This window comes from Callithrix jacchus, chromosome 3 (genome assembly GCF_049354715.1).
Source record: "Callithrix jacchus isolate 240 chromosome 3, calJac240_pri, whole genome shotgun sequence".
NCBI classification, from domain to species: Eukaryota; Metazoa; Chordata; class Mammalia; order Primates; family Cebidae; genus Callithrix; species Callithrix jacchus.
In genome coordinates this window covers 6,117,738-6,140,061 of record NC_133504.1, presented here as the reverse complement: position 1 = coordinate 6,140,061, position 22,324 = coordinate 6,117,738, and the positions used below count along the sequence as shown (strand labels likewise).

Below are 22,324 nucleotides of genomic sequence, written 5' to 3'. Positions count from 1 at the left end.
CTTGGGTATCATTTGTCAGTGGTATATTTAGAAATTAAATTTAGAAACGATTGGCGTTTGTATTTGTGAGTATGCATATGTGTTTATTGTGGATTCTGTTCTGTTACTTTGTTTAATATGCACTTGGTTCAGAATGCCCATGGCAGACACCGAGTTGGTGTGTCCTTTCATGCCTTGACCTCTGACCGGCTACTGTTCCTCACTCCTATTCAAGGTAAAGAAACAGCGGCAATGAAAGCTGATCTTCTGAGGGCCAGAAACATGAAGAGGTACATCAACCAACTGACTGTGGCAAAGAAGCAGTGTGAGAAGAGAATCCGAGTCCTGGGAGGCCCTGCCTATGACCAGCAAGAGGATGGGGCCCTGGATGAGGGAGAGGCATCTCAAACCCAGAAGGTAGAACAGTTTCTTGTTTTGACCCTACCAAGTTTATTATAAATGCTGATAGAACCACATATAAAGACTTTCAACTTTGTGGTATTGAACTTAAGACATGTATACCATAGCTACACACTCACATATTTCCTTTATGAGTCAAGGAGCTATATTCCTTGGTGTCCTTGACTTCTGTGGGTGGTAATAGGTATGATAGACAGGCATTGGGTGTGTGCATGTGTGAACATTTGTCCAACTTCCCTTTGTCCTCCCCGAAAAGCATATGTATATTTACAAGAGTCCAATCAAGTTTCCCATTATCAATTAGATAGAAATAACACCTGTGAAGTAGGAGGCATCTTCTAAATTATTTTACTTAACTCTTGCCACAATATTATGAAATTTCCACTTGATATCTTCATTCTTCAGGTGATAAAATGCTGGATTTAATGGAGTTATTTTGGATCTTCTAGCTCCTTTTGCACCTGCAAAAAGGTTAAGTAACTTGCCTAAAACCACATAGATGGGAAAAGGTAGAACTAGATAAAAACCCAGGTCTGGTTGGTTTGCAAATTTTGAGTATTTTCTTACTGAACCATAACATCTTTTTTGACTGTTTTCTTGCTGTAAAACTTCAGACTGTCTGTAGATACCAAGCTCTTAAAATCACGGAGCTCAGGAAAGTGTTTTAGTCTTACCTCAGCACCTGTCCTAACTGAAAAACCAGACTTGTCTCCGAAGACCTGGAGCATACTAAGATAGAAGGAACCAGCCCCATTACCCACTCAGGAGCTTAGCTTTGCAATGGGAAGGAATAGGACCTCACGGCAGATGCCAGACTCCTCTCCTGTTATGTGTCCTTTAGCCACAAAGAGGCCAACATTGGTCTAATTTAACTCAAGCTACAGCCTCTAACCTCACTCGTTCTGATTTTCAGTCTTTGATTCTTTCCTATTTAGCTCTCAGTTTGACTTCAGCTGCTCATGTGTGACGTCCCCGGCCCTCCTATTCCAATGATAAGCCTTGACTTTCTTGTTTCTGGCCAGTCTCTGTTAGAGCCTCTGCGGGAAGGGCCTGCCCCAGCATAGGCCAGGGTTCTACAGCATCTTACACAAGTGGCGCAGCTCCGAGGAGCTCTTGTTTTTATAAAGAGATTGTCTAACCACAGGAGGTCTGTTTATGTTGCTATTAGCAAAATAAAATAAAAGTAAATAAAAATTTTGAGATATTGGCTTTGTGTTGCAAATGGAAATGTAACATTTTGGTGAATCAGAGAGACGGTAGATTTGACAAGTTGAATATTGCCCCCTTCCACCTCGTCCTTAGCTTTTTGGTTTTGGCCTCTTAGATTAATGTCTTTGTCTTATGTCTCATTCATTCATTCAGCGGACATTTACTGAGGGCCCACGATGTCTCGGTTATAGTGCTAGATAGTAGGATTAAAAATAAATAAGATAGAATCCCTGCTCTCAAAGAGCCCACCTAACTATAAAATAAAAAGGTAAGTGATCCAGTAGAGATATGAGATAAATACCTAGAAGTACATAATGGCTTGCTACCTGGTCAAAAGATGCTCTGCTTTTAGATGTTGGGGTGTAGGAAAATCTCAGTGGGACTGCAGCACAGGTTGTCTGTCTGGCATGTCTACTAGAAGTAGACTTAATCCAGAGTGCCAGATCCATTTTGATTCGTTCTTTTCAGACATTCAGGAACAGAGAAACTCATTTCTCTTGCAATAATTTATCCTTGGAGTAAAACCATTTCCTCTAGTTTTCAGGAAGGAGGGCTAAGGTAAGACGGAATTGCATAGTTATGGTCAATTGCAATTTGAAAGGTAAGACTTTGGTTAGTTTGGGGACATTCTGATGTCCTCATGAGTGGGAAGAATGCTTTTACTATGACATAATCGTATCTGATCCAGAAGAATTACCATTAACTTTATTTCAGAATTGAGACTTCCAAATTAGGTTAATCCTCCAATTTAAAAAAAAGTTTCAGAGCGAATATTTTAAAGGCAAGACATTTTTATGTTGTTTATAAGAAACTAAACATAAAGGCACAGACAGGTTGAAAGTAAGAGGGAAAAAGACATGCCATGCCAATACTGCACGTAAGAGATCTAGAGTAGTGCTGTGAATGTCACAAAATAGACTTCAGAACAGGGAGTGTAACTAGAGATGAAGAACATTTCATTACGATAAAGAAGTCAGTTCATTAGGAAGATATAATAATCAAATGCTCTCAGTGAATAAAGAAAGCTTTAGTGTACATGAAGCAAAACCTGACAGAAATGAGAAAAAAATCCACAAGTATAGTTGGAAATGTTAACACTCCCTCTCAGTTGTATCAGTAATAGGAGGATCTGGAAAATTCCAGAATATTTGGAAATAGTATATCGAAGTAAGGTTTCCATTGAAGAAGAAATCATAAGAGAAATTTGGACGATTTTGAAGGGAGTGAGAATGCAGTATATCAGTTATTTGTGGGCTATGTTGTGCAGTTAAACCAGCACTTAGCGGAATTATACACAGTTGGCCCTTGAACAGTGCAGGAGTTAGGAGTGCTGACCCTCCCCTGAGCAAAAATCCACATGTAACTAACTACTGCTCATATCCTACTATTGACTGGAAGCCTTACCAATAACAGTCAGTTAACACAGATCTTGCATGTTATATGTATTGTATATTGTACTGTTACAATAAAGTGAGATATAAAGAAAAATGAAAATGTTATTAAGAAAATCATAAGGAAGAGAAAATATTTTCACTGCTCATTAAGTGGAGGTGGATCATCATAAGGGTTTTCATCCGCATCATCTTCACGTTGTCTAGGCAGAGGAGGAGGAAGAAGAGGGGTTAGTCTTCTGTTTCAGGAGCAGCAGATGTGGAAGAAAATCTCGTACAAGTGGACCTGTGCAGCTCAAATTCATGTCGCTTAAGGGTCAACTGTACTTTTTAATGCTTATAGTAGAAGAGAAGAAAGGTACGAAATCAGCGATCCAGTCTTTTAAGAAGCTATCAATTGGCCCAGTGAGGAAGCTCATGCCTGTAATCCCAGCACTTTGACAGGTGAAGACAGGAGGATTGCCTGAGGCCAGGAGTTAGAGACCAGCCTGGGCAACATAAGACTCCCCTCTTTAAAAAAAAATAAAAAATAAAAAAATTTAAAAGAAGCTATAAAAACTAAAATAACTAGAAGGAAGAAAAGAGAGAAGATACAAATTACCATTATTAGGAATGAAATAGGACATCACTACAGATGCTATATACATTCAAAGGATGCTAGGGAATAATGTGGACAACTTTAAGCCAATAAATTTGACAATTTAAATGAAATAGACAAATTCCCTGGAAGACACAAATTACCAAAACTGATTCAAAAAGAAATAGAAACTCTGAGTAACCCACAATTTATTGAAGAAAATGATAATAATTTAAAACTTTCCCACAAAACTCCAGACTCAGATCATACACTGGTGATTTTTTTTTGTTTTGTTTTGTTTAGAGATAGTCTTGCTCTGTTGCCCAGGCTGGAGTACAGTGGTGCTATCTCAGCTCACTGCAACCTCCACCTCCCAGATTCAAGCACTTCTCCTGCCTCAGCCTCTGGAGTAGCTGGAATTACAGGAATGCACCACCAAGCCCAGCTAATTTTTACATTTTTAGTAGAGGCAGGGCTTCACCATGTTGGCCAGGCTGGTCTCAAACTCCTGACCTCAGGTGATCCACCCTCCTTGCCCTTCCAAAGTGCTGGGATTACAGATGGGAGCCACTGTGCCCAGCCTCACTAGTGAATTCTATAAAATATGTAAGGAAGAGATAATACCGATCTTAACCATCCTCTCTGATACCAAACTAGAGGGAAGAAAACTACAGAATGGTGTCCCTCATGACATCTGACAGAAAAGTCCTTAACAAATACTCTAGTAAATCAGATCCAGCAGTCTGTAACTCACAAAGGTAACGTCAGTATCTGTTCTGCCGACAGTGGGTCCTCCGTATAAACAGTGTCTACTTCATTTCTTTGCAGTGCTATTATTAGGCTCAATGGAATATTTATTTTTTAAACAGCTTAATTAAGGTATGACATGCAGTATACCGTGCTTATATTTAAAGTGTACAGTTTGATAAGTTTTGACATATGCATACATTCAGTGAAACCATTACCACAATCGAGATAATAAACATCTTGCTCTGTTGCCCAGGCTGGAGTGCAGTGGTGCACCCACAAAACTTTTTTGTGTTCTTTGTAATTTCTCTTTGGACCCCAGTTGAGAATCACTGCTAATCCTTTTATCCATATTTATATAATTAGAAAGTGACCTCTTAACTATTCTGATTTTTGGCACTTACGGATGCCTTCTCTTTCTCCTGGTTCAGGCTCCTTCTGATTAGTTTGTATTGTTGTCTTTCATGATTCAGAACAGTTATTATTAGTAAGTCTCAGAACAACCTGTAAATTAGGTGGTATTCACATTTTATGGGTGAAAAAACTGAGGCTCAGAGTGATGGAGTAACATACAGCTCACAGAATGGGAAGTAGCAGAGTCAGGATCAAACTTACGTATATCCAGCTCCAAAGCCTGAGCAACTTTAACTGCACACTGTTTGCTTCCGATCTTGCTTTATTTTGAAAACAAAAAAGTCTGCTGTGTTGCCTTATTTTTTTTTGCAAGGTAGCACCCCTGCCACACCAGTGGCCCCAAACTGGAAAGATGGTAGGAAGAGTTAAAACAAAGGTTGAAGAGGAAATAGAAATAAGAGTACATGGAGTTTGGAAATCAGTGGCAGTAAATGGCAGCTCTTTTCTGTAAGGACAGTTTGCATATCAGTTTACTTATTCAGATAGATCCAAGGTGTATCCAAAGTGAATCCTGTGTAATGCAGCCCAGGACTCAGCCTGAGCGTGCGAGTGTGTCCTGGCCCTGTCTGCCGATGCTGGAGCTGTTGGCCCATCTTCCCTAGCCAAATCCATGTGGGATCCTTCAACTCTCTTTGGAGCATGTACAGTTAGAATTTTGTGCTTCAAAATGCTTCTCTGGTAGAGTTTACATAAAGAGAAATGTTACAGTGTTCCACAGCTAGTAAACTGAATATTATTGGTTGGAAATATTTATGAAAACAAATATTAATGGTCTGTAGTAAAGGACATCCATGTCCTTAAATTAGTACCAGGAGCTGTTAGAAAATCCCTGCTCTGGCAACCTACAGAATGGGAGAAAATTTTTGCCATCTGCCCATCTGACAAAGGTCTAATATCCAGAATCTACAAGGAACTTAAACAAATTTACAAGAAAAAAAACATCAAAAGTGGATGAAGGATATGAACAGACACTTCTCAAAAGAAAACGTTTATGTGGCTAGCAAACATGAAGAATATCTCATCATCACTGGGCATTAGAAAAACACAAATCAAAACCACAATGAGGTGCTATCCATACCAGTTATAATGGTGATTATTAAAAAGTCAGGAAACAACCAATGCTCGTGAGGCTGTGGAGAAATAGGAATGCTTTCACACTGTTGCTGGGAGTGTGAATTAGGTCAGCCATTGTGGACGACAGTGTGCGGTGGTAATTTCTCAAGGATCAAGAACCAGATTTACCATTTGGCCCAGCAATCCCATACTGGGGATATACCCAAAGGATTATAAACCATTCTATTATAAAGACATGTACATATATGTTTATTGTAGCACTGTTTACAATAGCAAAGACTTGGAACCAACCCAAATACCCATCAATGATAGACTGGAAAAAGAAAATGTGGCACATATATACAATGGAATACTATGCAGCCATAAAAATGAATGAGTTCATGTCCTTTGCAGGGACATGGATGAAGCTGGAAACCATTATTCTCAGCGAATGAACACAGGAACAGAAAAGCAGGCGCTACATGTTTTCACTCACAAGTGGGAGACGAACAATGAGAACACATGGACACAGGGGAACATCACACACCCATGCCCTGTCAGGGGGTAGGGGACTAGGGGAGGGAGAGCGTTACGACAAATACCTAATGCATGTGGGACTTAAAACCTAGATGATGGGTAGATAGGTGCAGCAAACTACCATGGCACGTGTATACCTATGTAACAAACCTGATGTTCTACACATGTATCCCAGACGTGAAGTAAAATTAAAAAAAAAAAGGTACTGGAAAATCTGAATGGACCCTCTGCTGGAAGCATTATGAAAAGTAAACAAACGGATATACTGCATCATTCTCAGGAAAAAAAAAGTCTATCCCTTTTTGCCCACAAAACAGATTAAGCAATGGGCTGGCCCATTGTTGGTGTTGGAGGAGTTGGGTTTGAGTGTCATATGCCCTTGATTTGAGAAAGATCTTACTGGTAACATTTCTGAAAATTTGCCAACTGTCATAATATTAAGAATTTCAAAATGTTAAGTTTTTCTTTAATTGCATTTGAGTTCTAATTGCATGTAATTTTTTATTACTAATTCAGAACTAAGAATATCAGCCTTAAATTCCAAGTGAATTAATTTGAGGCATTTTTCCTCATTAACTGAGTCATGAATAATTATGAAGGTCATCTGCTTTCTATTATTACACCAGTCCATACTCCATTGTTTCTTCTGTATCTTCAGACAGGTTGTTTTTTCTTTTCCTCTGAGTATTCAGAATAGTAAACAAAAGAAGTAGATGGTACATCCATATGTAGCAGGAGCGGCCACGGGAAAGGATCTCTCGGACACCGAATACAGGAGGAAAGAATTTATTTCAGCTGGGAGCAAGGTGGCATAGGTGCCTAACTGCCAAGCTCGTCTAACAAAGGGAGGTTCAGCCTTCATATAGGCTTATACTTTAGATGTTACACATGGAAGAATCTTAGGTTCATAGTTTTAGGACTCACATGTGAAAAGGTTTCTGATTTGATCTTGTTTTAAGTAAAAATAGTGCCTTCTGGAGAGTTTCCCCAAGGCCTAGCCTGTTGTTTTCAGAAACGAGATTCAGGAGGGGCCAGCTGGCCTGCTCTCTATTTTATTGAGATGCACAGTGGGTGACAGAAGGGGAGGGAATCCCAAATGCCTGGGTCTCCCTCCTCACATAGAGAGGAGTTTTATGGGCCTATTAAAAGGATGCTTACGGAAGATTTTTTAATGAATATGGTATCATAAACCAACATATAACATTATTTGTAGATTCCTCAGCCATATAAAAATAAGATGGAAAACAAAAATGTGAAACTATTAGATGTGAATGGTCTTTTATAAATTTCTCTTCAATTTCTCCATTATTGGCACTTCCCGCTTTTAGTATAGAATATACATCTGATAGGGCAGAGACTTTTATATTTCATTTCCCAGAACTGTACCTGATACCAAGTAGATGCTGTGAAAGGAAGGTAACTCGACACCCTAATTCATGATGCCAAGTGAAAAAAATTAAGCTGAACGTCCATTCATGCAGGAAGCTGCCTTTCCTTTTGTTCCTAGGCAGAGAGCTGACAGATAAAACGTTAAGTATCTCCATGGGTAGCTACTCTGTTTGCCTTATTCTCCTGTAAAGTGCTGGTGTACTGAGTGCCGGAGGAATGCATAATTGACTATTACCCTGCCTGCTCCTTTTGCTTACAACATGTGGATTACCATACCCTCCTCCTCTCCCCTCCAGCCCACTTTTTCCCTTTAAATATTGAAGCACTCAAAGTCCTCTTTGGAGAAAGGCTCAGACCACAGACTGTTTCTGTGACTGTGTGTTTATTTCTTCCAGGCATGTCCTTAATCTTGGCAAAATAAACTTCTAAACCGATTGAAAAGTATCTGAGACAGGTCTTTTGCAATGCCAAATAAATCTTTGTTGAATGAGTGAATGGTTCATAGGAAATGAGTATTTTTTCAATGTGTGCATTTTGAATATTCAGTAAACTTTATTCCATTTAAAATGTAGTAAGCGATATTTCCGTTTACCAGGAGTACTATATTACATCGACTCCGACCGTAAAAAATGCATTTTTTCAGCTCAACATCACTGATCTTTAGAGAAATGTACATCAAAATCACAATGAGGTACCATCTCATGCCAGTCAGAATGGCAGTTATTAAAAAGTAAAGAAACAATAGATGCTGGTGAAGCTGTGGAGAAATAGGAACACTTTTACACTGTTGGTGGGAATGTAAATTACTTCATTCATTGTGGAAGACAATATGACGATTCCTCAAGGATCTAGAACCAGAAATACCATTTGACCCAGCAGTTCCATTACTGGGTATATACCCAAAGGAATATAAACCATTCTACTGTAAAGACACATGTACACCTGTGTTTATTGCAGCACTGTTTACAGTAGCAAAGTCATGGCAGCAACCCAAATGCCCACCAGTGATAGACTAGATAAAGAAAATGTGGTACATATGCACCATGGAATACTACCTAGCCATAAAAAGGAATGAGATGTCCTTTGCAGGGACATGGATGAAGCTAGAAGCCATCTTCCTCCACAAAGTAACATAAGAACAGAACCAAACACTGCATGTTCTCAGAAGTGGGAGTTGAACAATGAGAACACATGGACACGGTGGGGGAACATCACACACCAGGGCCTATTGAAGGGTAAGGGAAAGGGGAGGGTACCTAGAAGGGAAGGGTCACTAGGTACAGCAAACCACTATGGCACACATATACCTATGTGACAAACCTGCACATCATGCACAACTATCCCAGAACTTAAAAATTACAACAAAATTTTACTTTATTCCTTTAAAAAATACATTTTTACCCTAAATGTAGAAATTAGTTCATTGGAAGTTAAAGCAAACTGACAATTAAAATCAGATTTTAAAAAACGTTTTCTTAAATTCTCTTAATAGATTCTTCAGTTTGAAGATATCTTGGCCAATACTTTCTACCGAGAGCACTTTGGAATGTACATGGAAAGGATGGACAAGAGAGCTCTGATTAGTTTTTGGGAATCTGTGGAACATTTAAAGAACGCTAACAAGGTAGTATATACATAGGCTGAAAGGAATATTAATCACCAGCTGATGTAAACTTGGCGTGTGAAGCAGTGTATCTGTTTTTCTTAAGATAAAAGAATGTTTTAAAATAAATATAATGACATTATGTTCTAGCCCATAATAGCAAATAAAATTACATTATATTTTTACGGATGACACTTTTGAATGTGTAGTCAAGGAAAAAAGGATTTATAAATGTACCAAGAGACTGAATTTAGTTTGGGTTATTTTTTTTTACACGTTATAAAAAGGCATATACATATTCACATTGCTGTTATAATGAATTTGGTCTTGTCACTGCCCTTCAGTCTCTTAATCTTGCCATTTATAGTATCATAACATGCATGTTTTATACTTTGCCTTTTACTTGTTTTTTGTTTTGTCTGTTTTTCTGAACGGAGCCTCACTCTTTTACCCAGGCTGGAGTGCAGTGGGGCGATCTTGGTTTATTGCAACCTCCACCTCCCACTTCAAGCCGTTGACCTGCCTCAGCCTCCCGAGCAGCTGGGATTATAGGCACGTGCCACCACACCCAGCGAATTTTTGTATTTTTAGTAGAGACGGGGTTTTACCAAGTTGGCCAGGCTGGTCTCAAACTCCTGACCTCAGGTGATCCTTCTGCCTCGGGCTCCCAAAGTTCTGGGATTACAGGTGTGAGCCACCGCACCCAGCTTGTATTTTAATTTAAATATGACTAAAGGAAAATAAAAATATTTTTGGGTACATATCTTACAATGAAGAACCCAGTAATCAGCATTGTACTTTGCATTTGGCAATATATGTTTAAGAATTATATGTACATATTCTTTATATATACAGTCAGCCTTCCTTACGTGTGGGTTCTCTATCTGTAGATTGAACCAACCATCGACTGAAAATATTTGGGGGAAAAAACTGCATATGTACTGAACATGTACAGACCTTTTTCCTTGTCATTATTTTCAAAGAATACAAAATAACCATTTGCAGAGCATTTACATTATATTAGCTATAAGTAATCTGGAGAGAATTTAAAGTGTATGAGAGAATACTCATGTACTTTATGAGTAGCTTATATGCAGAAACACTGCACCATTTTATATCAGGGATTTGAATGTCCTCGGAGTTTGGTATCTTCAGGAGATCTTAGACCAATCTTTCATAGATCCCGAGGGACAATTGTATATGTGTATATATGTCCATAAACGTACACAGTAATATCTATAACATATGACATATGTGACTAGTATATATTACTGTGAGAGGTTTATTAAAATAAGCACCAAGAGGCCGGACTCAGTGGCTTACGCCTGTAATCTCAGTACTTGGGGAGGCCGAGGTGGGCGGATCACAAGGTCAGGAGTTCAAGACAAGCCTGGCCAACATGTATTTTGGATTTTAGTAGAAACCCCGTCTCTACTAAAAATACAAAAGTTAGGTATTGTGATGCACGCCTGTAATCCCAGCTACTTGAAGTGGGAGCATTGCTTGAACCTGGGAAGGTGGAGGTTGCAGTGAGATGAGATCACGCCACAGCACTCCAGCCTGGGTGACAGAACAAGACTCCATCTGGGGGGCAGGGGAAGGCACCAAAAGGATTTTGTACATTGAATGACTCGTTCACATAATAATGTTGCTAGAATAGACTGCCAATTTACAATGTATTGTTAGTCACAACTTATACTTGTTAAGGAACTAAATCCAGCCCTGCAGTATCTTTCAATCTTCCTAGGAATGTCTTTATTGTTGATTTACAAGCCCCAAATTACCTCGTTTTTACCCAGTATTGTATTTACCAACTCTGTTATTCATTTTAATCACCAGTTTTGATTCCAAATGACTTCTGGTTGCTCTCAAAGGAATATTGTAAAGAGCAATCTAAAGAGTTTTCCTATTCGAGGGACCAACGAGATGGAAAATGAACAGGGACATCTATGATTAGAACTCAGACCTGGAACAAGTAAACTCAGTGAATATTTATAGAATTCTTCACTCCAGGTCCACAGAACATACATTTTTCTCAGTATCACATTACACCTATTTTGAAAGTGACCACATAATTGGAAGTAAATCACTCTTCAGCATTTGCATAGCATTTTTAAATGAAATATTGGTTGGCTGTTTGTTATTTTCTTCCTTATTCCTTCTTGTTTCTGCTATTAAGCACAATTATCGACATAAAAGAGGTTTTTAATACCTATTTTTAGATTGCATTCCAGCCTGGGAAATAGAGGAAGATTCCTATTCTCTCTCCCCCTTTCTCTTTCTCCGGGAAAAAAAAAAAAAAAAAAAGAGTTTTCCTAAACTATGAAAGACAATTTGAAAAATTTCAATGGGATTATAAGAGCATATAGCTAATTCTAAATAGCCTTATTTTGATCTAGCAACATTGATTTAGATGTAAACATTCTGGAATGTATGTTAAAGTAGTTACGTCATTAAGTTGTATGTCTTTGCCCTTTACTACTCTTTGAAAACTTTGCATAACATTCCTAGAGTTAAAGAAATGCCTTTAGAGGAACTGTAAAGATTTTATTAATCAGGAGAGATGTTTTGCATTTCTGAAATAGGCTGGTGATGACCCAGGCCCATTGCTGAAGACAAAGCTGTCTAATAAAGCACGACTAGGAAATAATCATTCTGAAATGGTCATTCTGAAGAGTGTTTTTCTTGTTTTTTTTTGAGTTACACAATTATTATATTTACCTCTTTCTGGGATAAGAAATGATATTAACTGATACATTTTTTTCTTGTGGAATTGAGATTTATGAAAGGAATCTACTGCAGGGAGAGAACTGGTCTTATTCTTCCCCCACCGCCTCCAGTGTTTAAAAGAAGCTGCAGCTGCTGCGTGTCCAACATGTTCATTCAAGGAACCAGTTGTTTTTTTCAGGATCTGACATTTTCCCCTTGACCCTGAATATGGACACAAAACTCTAAATACCAGGGTGCATCTTAAATGTCTTTCTTCTGACTTTCAAATACAAAGAATTCAGAGGAAAATAATTTCTCTCAGAGACGATATGTCTTACTTTTCTTTTTTTATCTTCCTGTCTTTTCAGAATGAAATTCCGCAATTAGTTGGTGAAATTTATCAGAATTTCTTTGTGGAGAGCAAAGAAATATCTGTGGAAAAATCGCTTTACAAAGAAATTCAGCAGTGTCTTGTAGGAAATAAAGGTATTGAAGTGTTCTGCAAAATCCAGGGAGACGTTTATGAGACCCTAAAGGATAGGTATTACCCTTCATTTATTGTCAGTGACCTGTATGAGAAATTGTTGATAAAAGAGGAAGAGAAACATGCCTCGCAGTTGATTTCCAACAAGGATGAGATGGTGAGTCACGTTTAACTTTCTGCTCCTTTTTAGTGGATAAGCTTTTAAATATGTGTAGGTGGGTGCATGTTGTGTGAGCCAAATGTGATACACATCTTCATCTTTCAATACACAGGACCTTAAATAGAATAAAAAACAAGCATTAATAACCTTGTTACCTTTGGTCTTACGTATTTCTTTTTTCCCCTTTTATCCTCTGACCTACATGTTCCCTCCTGCTGGCACCGAGTCACAGACCTCCTGCCCTCTGTCTGTTTTAGACACACCCCTGGTTTGGCTCTGGAAAAGTGAAGGCAGAAAGTCTGTGGGGTGGGATATTTATGGCTTAGACCAGCTAAGAAAATGAGCAGAACTATAGTCTAGCCCTGGAAGAGAAGGGATGGGGAAAAAATGAGGAACAGTAAGGAATGTGGGAGGAGTTATAGGAAATATTTTGGAGTTGAAAGAAGTCAGAAGAAATTAAAATGCTCCAAAAGACAGCTTGTTAATATAAAAGTTAAAGAAAGGAAAGAAACACATAAAGCAGCCCAACAGTCAAAGACAGGTTTATTTGGAGAATGAATCTGAGAGGGGCTTCTGGCCAATTTCGGTTAGGAGCGGTCTCTCTTACAGACTTGGAATGTTTCTGTGTAGAGGAGAAGTTTATTGCAGGGTTGGAATGTCTGTGGTTGGAGGGGAGGTTATCTTGGCCTGACATCTCTCTGGCTGGAGGGGAGGTAATCTCTCCCTGTCTCTGGTCAGGGAGGGATTTATCTTAGGGTTGGAATGTTTCCGGTTGGAAATGTCATTTGTGGTTCATGATCATACTGACCTTAGCTATTAGGCTGATGCCCTTTTGATTTAAGCAGTTTTGATCAAGGGGATCTTTACAATGGCAGTGCTTATCCAAGATGGTGGTGCTCCTGCTCTGTCAATCCAGACTCTAGATAGAAAAAGGACAAGGGGCAGTATGTTCTTTCTGGCTACTTCCTGCTGATGAGGGGATGGAGAGTTTTCTGGTCTTGGATTGACTGTAGGAGTAATGCCATCTGTAGATGTTTTGGGGTAGTTATCTGTGAAATGGCCATAATCCTGTCAGTTAAAAATCTTTGAAAAAGGTTAATTAGGGTAAGAACATTAGTCCTAGGCATATTATTAGGGGAGGGCTTAGGAATGATATTATGCTATGATTTTGTTCCCAAACAAGAATCCGTTTGGTTGTTGTGATATTCCCTTAGCTTTTTAGCATTTCTTTAAGCCCAATTGATTGAGACAGAAACAACATCCCCCACCCAATGAAAGGCAGAGGTGCATGTTTGGAAAGGCCTATGTGTAATTTTCTGTTAATTACTGTTACCAAAAGACAAATCATTATAGGACTATTTTTCTATGACCACTGGTACTTTATTTTTCCTTGAAAAAATTTTGATTTACTATTTGTTAAAATTACTAAATGCTAGAAGAAGAAAACTTGGAAGAAAGTTAAGGATAAACAAACCAGAAGCTAGATGTCAGCAGTTGGTGGCAGTGCCCTGCTTGCTGTTGCTGCTCATGCATCTAATTCATGTGCTGTTAGGTCATCTAGCCAGCCTTCTCCAAGTCGCAGCATTCTTATGAATATTAAGTCACTTTCAAATGCTATTTACTTGTAAAATAATATACCTGTTGATTTGTAGAATATATCAAGAGAAGGACTAAACAAAGATATACTGAAAATACTTTTACTCATGAGAATATGGTGATTTTCTTTTAGAGGGACTTTGTGAGTTTTTAAATCATATTCTTAAGAGACTGGAAAGCCAAATGTCAGTGTCTTGGTTGAAGATCAGGTACAGAATATTCAGGTTGAGGTGGAAGATAACTGAGTTGCCTTCCCTTGTTCTCTGCAGATTTCATTGGATATAGGACTTGGGAAATAATGGCTTGGGATTTTTCCGCCTTTCTTTAGGTCATGCAATGTTGTTTTTTTTTTTTTTTTTTTTGAGACAGAGTTTTGCTCTTGTTACCCAGGCTGGAGTGCAATGGCACGATCTCGGCTCACTGCAGCCTCCGCCTCCTGGGTTCAAGCAATTCTCCTGCCTCAGCCTCCCGAGTAGCTGGGATTACAGGCATGCACCACCATGCCCAGCTAATTTTTTTGTATTTTTTAGTAGAGACGGGGTTTCTTGTTGACCAGGATGGTCTCGATCTCTTGACCTCATGATCCACCCGCCTCGGCTTCCCAAAGTGCTGGGATTACAGGCGTGAGCCACCGCGCGGCCGCAATGTTTTCTTTTTACTGAAATTCTGCACGCCGTTTACTCTGGTTCCAAAGACTCTGATTTTTCTCTTTGCTGAGTGAAAGCGGTCTTAAGTTTTCTACTTTAGTATTCTTTCCTTACTGGAATGTAGTATTTGCAAAAGGGTGTTGTAGCAGATAATCATGACTGAATTTTTTATCATTATAAGATATGGTGGTATGTGACTTTCCCCCAGGGCCCGAGAGACGAGGCTGCTGAGGAAGCTGCAGATGATGGAACCAGTCGGATCCATGAACAAGCCAGTTTTCCTGTAAACAAACTTCGAGAACTAAATGAGAAACTTGAATATAAAAGGCAAGCTCTAAATTCTATTCAAAATGCACCAAAACCTGACAAGAAGGTAACTCTTTGCTTTCAAGGTTGTCTTTGAAAGTTTACATTTGTCTAATTTGGTAGTTTTCAGTTGAGATGGAGAAGTGTCACTTTGTTTTAAAGTAATTTTAACCATGAGCAAGTTCCATTATTATTTTTTTGCTTCTAGGACAGAATTAGAAACATTTATTTTTAATCTCTTATGGTTTGGAGTTTTTTCTCAGTTTCACCTGAGTAACTCTATTATTTGCATGTGCTTTGCCTACAGGGCCTTTGGGGAAGGGGCTGAGCTTTCTCTTGTGCCAGGGTCATTTCTAGAAGTTCATTACATACTCCAGGACACTCTTTTGAAAAAAGATAGTTTTCTTTCAACTGCTGCAAGTGCAGTGTAGAGAATCTTACAGTGTTGTACAGGACATGAATTGTTTTCCTTAAACCAACAATTTGAAAGTTTAAAAGTGTAAACAGCATCTCACTTATTGGTCTTTCGCAAACCCAAGCTGTGGTGTGACTTCTTGCTTTGCGTTTTTTTCTTTAGAATTCAACAAGGAAGTTTCTCTAATGTAGATATGGCTGATGTCTTTGGTCTGACATTGGTCTCTGGCACTTTCTGAATGTGTGTTTGACGATTTCAAGTCGTCAATAGGGAGAGCAACTTAGAATAAAACAGTATCAGTGAGTCACATTGGGTTTTCTGTGAACATGTGCCCAATCCTATTGAGCCTTCTTTAGTAGTTTTTTTGTGAACATTCAAATATTTTTGTAGTAGGAGAATATTCCTGAAACATGATGTAAGAAAAACTGGTATCATGAGCCTCTCAGCAATTTACAGTTAAAATATCTATTCATCTATAATGCGAGTAACTGTCTAAACAAGTGAGTTTTCTTTAAAAAAGAATTCTTCAAAGGTGTGTCGTCTTGGTTAGTAGTAATATTTTAACAAAATTATGAAGGAAGAAGTAGTTTAGTGTGAATATCACTTTAATAATCGTTAATGATGGGCTGGTCGCACAGTGGCTCATGCCTGTAATCTCAGCAGTTTGGGAAGCTGAGATGGGTGGATTGCTTGAGCCTGGGAGTTACGACCAGCCTGGGCAACACAGGGAGACCCCATCTCTAGTAAAAATATTTTTAAAGATTAGCCTAGCATGATAGCGCATGCCTGTAGTTCGCAGCTGCTAGTCAGGTTGACACAGGAGAATCTCTTGAGCCTGGAAAGTCAAGGCTGCAGTGAGCTGTGATCACATCACGGCAGTCCAGCCTGGGCAAAAAATGCGGCTGGGCATGGTGGCTCATGCCTGTAATCCCAACACTTTAGGAGACTGAAGCGGGTAGATCACTTGAGGTCAGGAGTTTGAGACTAGCTGGTGTGTGCCTGTAGTCCCAGCTACTTAGGAGGCTGAGGAAGGAGAATTGTTTGAACCCAGGCGACGGAGGTTGCAGCCATTCGAGATCGTGCCATTGCACTCCAGCCTAGAGACAGAGCCTTGCTCTGTCTCAAAAAAAAAAAAAAAAATCAGCCAAGCATGGTGGTGGGTTCCTGTAATCCCAGCTACTCAGGAAGCTGAGGCACGAGGATCACTTGAACCTGGGAGGCAGAGGTTGCGGTGAGCTGAGATCATGCCACTGCCCTCCAGCCTGGGCAGTAGAATGAAACTCAGCCTCAAAAACAAACAAACAAAAATGTAAGATTCATGTTGAAAAAGGTTTTAGCAATCTAGTGATTAACATACCACACCCCCAAAATTTGTAAATAGTAAGGCTTTTCTGGATTAAATATCTGCTTGTTAATCAGATCGTTTTCCTGTGCGTACATAGTGGTGCAGGCTTCTCCTAATACAGAGTGCCAGTGGTTAGCTTAACCCTCCTTCCCTCACAGGTCTCTGCACCAACAGTGTAATTAGCTACTGGATGGTAAAGTGAGCCTTTTAGTTTGATTCCTGAAACTTTCTGCCTAGGTTTTTTTGTCGTTGTTTGTTTTCTCTACAGATTTTGTGAGTCTGGCACAAGCTGTCCAATTCTAGGGTAATGTTGGGAGTAAACCATGAACCGTGAAGAATCTCAGTAATACAGGTGATGAGGAAATGCCTGGTGCGGTGCTAGTCATGAAGATTCAGTGAAACGTAGAGTCTGACACTGGCCTCAAGGAGCAAATGATGCTGGTTATGGAACTAAAGCAGACATGAAAATAAAATGATCACAGGGCTTATTAATGATAAAATGCAGGACAATGGATAGGCAAGGAGTGCCTCCTGTAGGCTTTCTGCAGAAGGAAAGAGCCCTTGTATACGCATACTCAGGAGGATTAGGGAGCAGAGCTTCTGTCCTCAAACTAAAGTTACATAACCCCGTAGGCTGTCTCATAAAAGAGATCTGAAGAGGTGGCGAGCATAGCATTTAAAATATATTATTTATTTTGTAAATTCTGGTAAAATATATATAACAAAGTTTACCATTTTCGCTATTTTTTAAAATTCGTTTCTTATTTTAATAGGTTTTAGGGATAGGTGGTGTTTGGTCACACGAATAAGTTCTTCAGTGGTGGTTTCTGAGACTTTGTTGCACCCATCACCCAAGCAGTGTACGCTGTGCTCAGTGTGTGGCCGTTTATCCGTCATACCCCCCAACCCTTTCCCCCTGAGTCCCCAGAGTCCAGTGTATCATTTTTGTGCCTTTGCGTCCTCATAGCTTACCTCCCGCTTATGAGTGAGAACATACAATGTTTGGTTTTCCATTCCTGAGTTACTTCACTTAGAGTGATAGTCTCCACTTCCATCCACGTTGCTGGGAACGCCATTAATTCATTCCTTTGTATGGCCGAGTAGTATTCTGTGCTCTGTACAAACCACATTTTCTTTATCCACTTTTTGATGGATGGGCATTTGCCAGTTCCATATGTTTGCAATTGCAAATCGTGATGCTATAAGCATGCCTGTGCAGGTATCTTTTTTGTATGATGACTTCTCTTCCTCTGAGTAGACACCTGGGGGTGGGATCGCAGCACCAAACGGTGGATCTACTTTTAGTTCTTTAAGGAATCTCCACACTGTTTTCCACGGAGGCTGTACTAGTTTACAACCCACCAGCAGTGCGAAAGTGTCCCCTTTTACCACATCCACTCCTACATGATTCTTTTGATGCTTTGATCATGGCGGTTCTTGCAGGAGTGAGATGGTGTCGTATTGTGGCTTGACTTGCATTTCCCTGATCATTAGTGATGTTGAGCATTTTTTCATACTCCATTTGTGTATCTTCTTTTCAGAATTGTCTCTTTGTGTCCTTAGCCGCCTTCTGGATGGGATTTTTTTTCTTGCTGATTTGTTTGAGTTCTTTCTAGATTCTGGATATTAGCCCTTGGTTGGATGTGTAGATCATGAGGATTGTTCTCCCCCTGTGGGTTCTCTGTTCTTTCTGCTGATTGTTTCTTTGGCTGTGCAGAAGCATTTAGTGTTTTGCAGCCATTACCACATCCATCGCCAGAACTTTTCTCATTGTGAAAAACAGAAACTTTGAATCTATTAAACAATAGCTCCCCGTTTTTTCCCTCCTACATGCTCTGGAAAAACTGCCATTTTATTTTCTATCTCTGTGAATTTACTCCGAGTACCTGATATTAGTGGAATCACACAATGTTTGTCCTTCTGTGACTGGTTTTTTCACTTAGAATAATGTCTTCAGGGTTCATCCGTATGGGAGCATGTGTTAGAATTCCATTGCTTTTTAAAGCTGAATGATAGCATGTTGACACCACATTTTGTCTTGCTGACTGTTCATTCAACAGTAGAAATGTGGTTTACTTCCACGTCTTGGCTATTGTCAGTAAGGTTGCAGTGAATGTGGGTATACAAATATCTCTTAAAGAGATCCAGCTTCCAGTTCTTTCTGGCATATATCCAGAAGTAGAATTGCTGGGTTATATGCTAATTCTGTTTTTGATTTTTTTGAGGAATCATTAAACTCTCTACCACAACACCGGCACCGTTGTACATTCCCAGTAGCAGTGCACAAGGGTTTCAGTCTCCGTGTCCTCCCTGCTAACACTCGTTATTTTCTCTCTTTTCTGGTCATGAGGTGGTATCTTATTTTGGTTCTGCTTTGCCTTTCTCTAATGATTAGTGATACCGAGCATCTTTTCATGTCCTTATTGACCGTTTGTCTGTTCTCTTTGGAGGAATGTCTCTTCAAATCCTTTGTGCATTTTTGATTGGGTTGTTTGTGTTTTTGCTGTTTAGTTTTAGGAGTTTTCTGTACTCTGGAGATGAAACCTCTGTCAGATAGGTGGTTTGCACATATTTTCTTATATTTTATGGTTTGCATTTTTACTATATCAATCGTGTTCTTTCATGTACAGAGTTGTTAACTTTGATGAATCCCAAGTTGTCTATTTCTTCTCTGGTGTCTGCGCTTTTTATGTCATAACCAAGAAATCATAGCCAAATCCAGTGTGATGAAGCTTTTCCCCTGTATTCCCTGTTTGTTTGCTTTTTTGTTTATTGTTTTTGTTTGTTTGTTCGTTTTTTGAGACAGAGTCCTGCTCTGTTGCCCAGGCTGGAGTGAACTGTCATGGTCTTGGCTCACTGCAACCTTCAACCCCCAGGTTCAAGCAGTTCTCCTGCCTCAGCCTCCTAAGTAGCTGGGATTATCGGTGCCCCCCCACCACACCTGGCTAATTTTTGTGTTTTTAGTAGAGACAGGGTTTTGCCATGTGTGCCAGGCTGGTCTCAATCTCCTGACCTCAGGTGTTCCACCCGCCTGAGCCTCCCAAAGTGCTAGGATTACAGGTGTGAGCCACCATGCCTGGCCCCCTTTATGCTCTTTTATGTGTTTTATAATTTTTAGCTCTTTTGTTTAGGTCTTTAATCTACTTTGAGTTAATTGTTATATATAGGGTTAGGTGGCAAAGGTTTTCAGGTTTGTTCTTTTGCATGTAAATGTCCAATTTTCCCAGCATCATTTGTTGAAAATACTGTTCTTTTCCCATTGAATGCTCTTGACACCCTTGTTAAAAATCACTTGACCATATATTATTACTGGGCTGTATTCCTTTGGTCAGCATTTCTGACTTTATGCCAGTACCACACTGTTTGATTATTGTAGCTTTGTAGTAAGTTTTGAAGTCAAGAAGTATGAGTCCTCCAACTTCGTTATCTTTCAAAGTTGTTTTGACTATTGGGGTCTCTTGAAATTCTCTGTGGATTTTAGGATGAATTGTTTTTTCCTGCAAAAAAAATGTTATTGAAACTTCGTTGGGGATTGCATTGAACCTGTAGATTGCTTTGGGTAGTACTGACAGCAATATTAATTTTTCTAATCCATGAACATGGGATGTCTTTACAGATATTTGCCTTCTTTAGTTTCTTTCATCAGTGTTTTATAGTTTTCATTGTAGAATTATTTCACCTTGTTTACATTAATCCCTAAGAATATTTTTTTTAATGCTAACGTAAGTGGAATTTTTTTTTTCTTAATTTCGTTTTTGGATTATTCACTGTTAGCGTATCAAAGCACAGCTGATTTTTGTGTGTTGACTGACTCCTCCTACTTTGCTGAATTGCAAAGTTTTAAGTGTTTACATAACTCCCAGGATATTTTCCCTGTGACAGATTGTTTCCAAGTTGAAAGATGAAATAATCCTAATAGAGAAAGAACGCACAGACCTTCAACTGCACATGGCGAGAACGGATTGGTGGTGTGAAAACCTTGGCATGTGGAAAGCCTCCATCACCAGTGGAGAGGTACGTTTGACTGCTTTTCCTCTTAATTTATTTTAAATGTTTGGCTTTATTAGAAAAGGTTTTATCCTGAAGAATGAAGATTGAGGGTAGAAGGCTTATGCTCATTCTTTTAAACCATATTTGTCCTACCTTCCTTCCCCCATAATTTTTACTCCAGTTGCCTCCTGACTGGGAACTATACAAAGCTGCTTGATATAGATCTGATCTCACTCCACTTCAAACAGCAAGTTTTTTCTGTTCCCTGGAATTTGAAAGCAGTTTTAATGTCCTTGAATTGCCAATTTATTTTTCCATTGAGGGTTGAAATAAAATGGAAAGCACTTTTTGAATCTTGAAGATGAAAAACTATAAATGCAAGTGCATTTGATTATTTCGTCCTGCTGACTTCAATTGCTTACATATCAGCATCTTTAAAATCCTCAGTGAATATTTTTTCTTTGAATTATTTTGCTGTTTTTTGAAGGATATGGGATAAGAGTTTGTAGAATATACTATATCCCTTTACATTTGTCTATAAAAATAATTTCGCGTATGTACCTATGCAGCAATCCTGCATGATCTGCGCATGTATCCCAGAACCTAAAGTACAAGAAAATAATCATTTCATTTAGGAGGAAAGATGCTTACAGGCATTTACATTATTACTGTTGACAGCTTTCTTCTCCCCTGCCCTACTGTCTGGCAACTGGAAACCTGGAGATGAAAGTCATACAGTATGGTCATTTACATAGCCATATTATATGCAAATAACAAGGTCTGAGCAAGAGAGTGCTTTTTTGTCCTCATCAGTATTTTATATGGCTTATCTTTGTTCTTCCCTGCCTTTCCCTCAACCCAGTGGCTTAACATTCTTACAGGGATTGGGAGAGGGTCAAAATTCACAACCTTCCATTTATCTCTAGATTAGAGAGCCAAACAAAGCACATTCTCCAAGACCCACCCTGAAAGGACACACAGTACATGAGAGCCTAACCAAGTGCCTTCTGTATGTCTTCAGCACTTGGTGGCACTCCCATTAAGCTAAGCTACTGGACAATATACATTTCTCCATGGAAGGCAGCGAGCAGTGGATCAGGGAAGGTCATGCCCAACCTTGGACTCCCACACAGAAACCCTTGACAACTGCAGTTAGTTACCATTTGGGTGGAAGTATAGGAAGGTAGTGGGCTCAGGGGAATGCACTGGCAAAAGCTGCTGCAAGAGGCTGTTGGGGGAAAGAATACAAATTCCGTTACCTCCTCAGTTCTGCTCAGAGCTGGCCCTGACACTTCACAGTGCGTTAAAATCATCTCCCAGTGGCAAATATTACAGGAGGCAGAAAGGGAAGGA

The 22,324-nt window shown here is 39.3% G+C and overlaps 1 protein-coding gene across 8 annotated transcripts in view; it reads left to right on the top strand.

The window, feature by feature from the left end:
* SNX25 (sorting nexin 25) overlaps window positions 1-22,324 on the top strand; it is a 159,190-nt gene that overhangs the window by 112,798 nt on the left and 24,068 nt on the right. For 7 of the 8 annotated variants that reach the window (XM_035292529.3, XM_078366136.1, XM_078366134.1 and 4 more), the window contains 5 exons: window positions 215-396; window positions 9,209-9,340; window positions 12,397-12,669; window positions 15,124-15,288; window positions 20,864-20,995. In XM_035292529.3, the coding sequence (XP_035148420.1) occupies window positions 215-396; window positions 9,209-9,340; window positions 12,397-12,669; window positions 15,124-15,288; window positions 20,864-20,995 (884 nt within the window). The remainder of the gene's footprint in view (window positions 1-214; window positions 397-9,208; window positions 9,341-12,396; window positions 12,670-15,123; window positions 15,289-20,863; window positions 20,996-22,324) is intronic. The other variant, XR_013532756.1, reaches the window with a different exon arrangement.